Below are 4,358 nucleotides of genomic sequence, written 5' to 3'. Positions count from 1 at the left end.
AGACCTCCTTATTCACACAACCCCATCCTTAGCACCACTCTGTTCCTCCTCAATATCCGCTGCATAAATAGAAGCAGTGTTTACTCTGTTTTCTGGTCCTTGCATGAATCTCACCATGCTGGAAGAGAACAGAACCTGCCCCTCTCTCCCTATGGCTTTTGAACGTCTACAAGCTTATGTGCATGGAGAACATCACATCTTTTCTAAATGGCACATCTGAAGTAGTCCATAAAACATGGTACTGCTGGTTGGAGCTCCAACAGTCTGAAGAATACCAATCGCTTCTTGGATCTCTCTTCCCCCCTTTCGCCCCTCTTGCTCATTCCTTTGCTCTTCCTATCCTTTCTTTGAGGGGATATAGGTCACTCCATAGGGAGAGAACCACCATTAAGGTGTGTGGAGTCTTATTAAGCCGTGAGTGCTCCACTGTGCAAAGGAACGTGGGAAAAATATGCAAATCTGACTTCCATGATGTAATTAGGATGTCAGTGCCTCAAGTATGCACACCAATAGAGGTGCTTCCCCCACCTCTTGACATTTCACCATTGATAGGGTCTTGTTATTGTACCGTTCATTTCATTGTACATTGATTCTGTACTGCTGTACAATTTCCCGTACCTCACTGTTTTTCTTATTTTCAACATGGAAAAATCAATAATACTTATGAATTGCTAAAAAAAATTTCTCCTGAAATAAAAAAAAAACTTGGCAAATATAAAAAAAGATCCCAAAGAATCCAATCCAAGATCAATGAAGGCCACTCTGTCACCAAAAAAACCCTCAATGTCAGACTAGTCACAGCGCATTGCACCAGATGTACGATGTCCATGAAAAAAAATATTCTTAAAAAAAATGCGAATGAGGGTCGAGTGTTCCAGTGGTGTGCCAGCGTCTCTAAGTGTTCAGGCCAGGAAGCGCCAGGAGCACATGTGGGAATTCAAGAAGTAGAGTCATAGCTGTAGGATAAGCAGAGATTCACATCTGGAGATAAGACCTCGGGCATGCACCCATAACATTTGAGCCTATTTTGATATTTTTTTATTGATAGATAGATGGATATGAAAAAGTTGATGCCGCTAGAACTCTGTATAACAGATGGAAACTTCTTTTATTAGCAGTGATAAAAATCTCCACATATGGACCCTCACATGGGACTTTACCAAGTAGGTTCAAAACGCTGTAGTTTTTGTCACTGCAAATAATAGAAGTTTCCATGTTTTATATGGAACACTGGCGGAATCAACTTTTTCTTTCTTATTGTGAGAGCCTTTTTGAAGACAGGACACCGCCATACATATATATATATATATATATATATACACAGTATATCTCTGTTTCTAAAAGAAGCTTTTTCAAAGAACTGGTATAGATCTAAATGTAAGTTGGTGCTAATCATAATTTCCCTTACAATATTTTTATTTTTTTATAAATTCTTTATTTATAAACACAAATAAACAGAGAAAGGTACAATCTGAAATATCAATCAGATGAGTAACAGAACAAAAAGGGTCCGTGACAACAACAAGGACCCAAAATAAGACATAGGATACAGAGGTAAGACCTCTCCCTTACAATATTCTGTGACTGCTTTGATATTGAGCTTTCTGGTGACAAACTTACTATAAAGATTCAAAAATCAAGTTGTTAAAAGTTTTCTTTGGCACTTTCTTGAAAGAGTTGTAGGGTTAGAAAAACATGGCTACAGTCCTCGAAAGACAATACCTAATTCCCTTACGTCCACAACAGCAGCACAACATATGGGGTATTTTCTGCCCCGTATGTTGTGCTGCTGTTAGGACTAAGGGAAAACAGATTATCAACATAATCCACCATTCACTTCAGTGGAGCCGAGTGTCTATGGGAAAAAGTAGCCATGTTTCTCTAATCCAAGTATGACGCCTTTACCTATATCAGTTTCTCAAAAAGCTGGGTGATGACCTACATAGCCACCATTATAACGCACCAGTTTTGCTACTGTCACGCATGACAGCGATACATGACGTATTCCACAAATAAACTACGGAGTCGAAAAAGGCTGAATAACAAGCTCTGTGGAATCTGTAACAAAAAACATACGGGATGTCACCCAGCTTTCTAAGATGGGAACTCAGACAAATTTTGTTTTTAACTACATAAAGATATACAGTAGATTTTGATTGTTTCCTTTTTTATTGACTTTTCTAGCAGTTTCTTTTGCTTTTATTTTATTATTTTTTATCGCATCATTTTACAAACCAAAATGTGCTAATTCTTTGTTTTGCAGTCATTTGATTGGAATTTCTCAGCACAGGATTTCCAGGGTCATTACATAAAGTTGGTCTGGGGGACAGTGCAGCCTGCAGGCACTAGGCAGCTTCGCAAGTCGCTTGTTCAGGAAAGGGTAAAAAAAAACTTATAAATAGACGAGGTGGTTGCAGGCAGTGGATGGAATGCAGCGAGTTCTCTTATCCAAAGCTTTACCTGCAAGTGACAAGGAAGTAGGATGAGTGTAAAATCAAACTTCCCTTTACGTAGGGAGGAGGAGACTTCTGCCCTCACCTGGATTTTCCGAGGGAGGATTCAGGTTTTGTATATAAAATGTCACAGTATGAGGACCAAAGCAGAACTCAACTGAGCATCCAATACCAGACCAGATCATTACACCTGCTGCAAGATCAAGACTCAGGGAGAACCCAGCAGCCACTATGCACAGTCAGGTAAGCAGATCATTGTATTGCTCCTGTATCAGCACTGCCAGGGCAATGCTCTGCAGGGACCCCAAGCAGAACTACCATACCCTGGCAATGCACTGCATCTATGCACAGAGATGAAGCCAGTGCAGGAATGATACTGACCTCCTTCACTTAATCTGATCTGGTTTGCATAGGCAGCAATGCAGACAGTGACATCTAGAGGTACAGTAGGTATTGTACCATAGAAATATTTTAGTGAACATCTTTTTTTCATGCAATATATGTTGAGACCACACATTTTAGGCCTCTAATGGCTGTCAGCAGTATTGCAGCAGAATATTTTATCTAAATCTTTTTGCTTATATTCTTTGCAATATATAGTAATTGTATTATTTCTATTTCTTCTTCCAGTGGGTTGTCTTATTGGTGGCACTTTGTGCTATTAGTACTTGCTATACAAGGCATATGAAGAATAATAACCATCATAGCCACCATAACCATCATGGTATACACTGCTTCAGTAACAAAGAACTGAGAAATTCACCATCAGAGGTTGTGGATCACTTTGTCAGGAGTAGAATGAGTTGGGAAAGATACTCCGCAGTGAATCTGGTACAACAGCTGGAAAAAAATGAGAATAAAAATAAAAGACGCAAGAGAACCCCAGTATCTACCTGCCCAAAACTGGAGACTTTGATAGAAGGTGAAGGCACACATCAGCGCTCCATCTCACCCTGGAAATACACGTATGTACAAAGAGTTTGATATAAACCATAGCCTGGCATTAGGTAGTATAATCTTAGTACTGTCAAGTTTTCCATAATCCAAGGTGACCATATGACCAAAGGGTTTTCTTTTATAGCTTTTCCGTTATGTTCAATGTTGGGTTTGATGTTTGTTAATGATCTTCATTGATGATGATGGGTCTTCTGTTTCCATAATAATATGGGTCGTCTGGTTTGTTGAAGATTTGGTCAATTACAAGCTTTAGCACCTTTAATGTATAGAACCAGTTATAACGGTCACACCTTGGTGGGAGTTGTAGTTTTGTGACAGCTGAAGATCCTCAAGCTGGAGATAGGAATAGTATAGGTCCATTTTTACCATAGAAGAGGCATTTGGCCAACTATGTGGTCTCTGATCTGCTATGTCTCCACTGACCTTTACCTTTCATGTTCGCAGGATCGATATTGATGAGAATCGCTATCCACAGAAGCTGGCATTCGCTCAATGCCTTTGCAATCACTGTATCAGCTCAGAAACTGGGAAGGAGACGGCATCCCTGAATTCTGTGATGGTCACGCAGACAATGCAGGTTTTGCGTAGGAAGACCTGTCCCCACAACTCCGCTTTGTCCACCTTTGAGTTGGAGTACATAAGCGTCCCAGTGGCCTGCACCTGCACTGTGCCACGCGAATAATCTTCTCCTATGGAGACCTGATCCTACAGCTTAACTAGACACCCGGTCGTGACTATGTCACACTAAGTTTGTTTGTTTTAAAACACTTATTGTCTTACTATCACTTTGTAGAGTGTATTCAGGGGAAGCTGGATAATAAGTTGGTAATGGAATTGTTTCCTACAGCCATAAGGGTGATTTCTTTAAAGCAGGGCTGCTATGGGGTGTTTTCATTCCATGCTACATAATAATTCTAGGAGGAATAGGCAAGTAAAGCAATTTAATGC

At 40.0% G+C, this 4,358-nt stretch overlaps 1 protein-coding gene across 1 annotated transcript; it reads left to right on the top strand.

Annotated features, from left to right (window-relative positions):
• Positions 1 to 2,577: 2,577 nt before the first annotated feature.
• On the top strand, positions 2,578 to 4,092 carry IL17C (interleukin 17C). Its single transcript, XM_075283407.1, is given in 4 exon segments — positions 2,578 to 2,635; positions 2,638 to 2,696; positions 3,084 to 3,418; positions 3,855 to 4,092. Coding segments are annotated over 4 exon segments (690 nt in total).
• Positions 4,093 to 4,358: the final 266 nt, after the last annotated feature.

Source organism: Leptodactylus fuscus, chromosome 7, assembly GCF_031893055.1.
Source record: "Leptodactylus fuscus isolate aLepFus1 chromosome 7, aLepFus1.hap2, whole genome shotgun sequence".
Taxonomy (NCBI): domain Eukaryota; kingdom Metazoa; phylum Chordata; class Amphibia; order Anura; family Leptodactylidae; genus Leptodactylus; species Leptodactylus fuscus.
The sequence above is the reverse complement of the archived record's forward strand: the minus strand, read 5'-3'. Positions and strand labels throughout refer to the sequence as shown.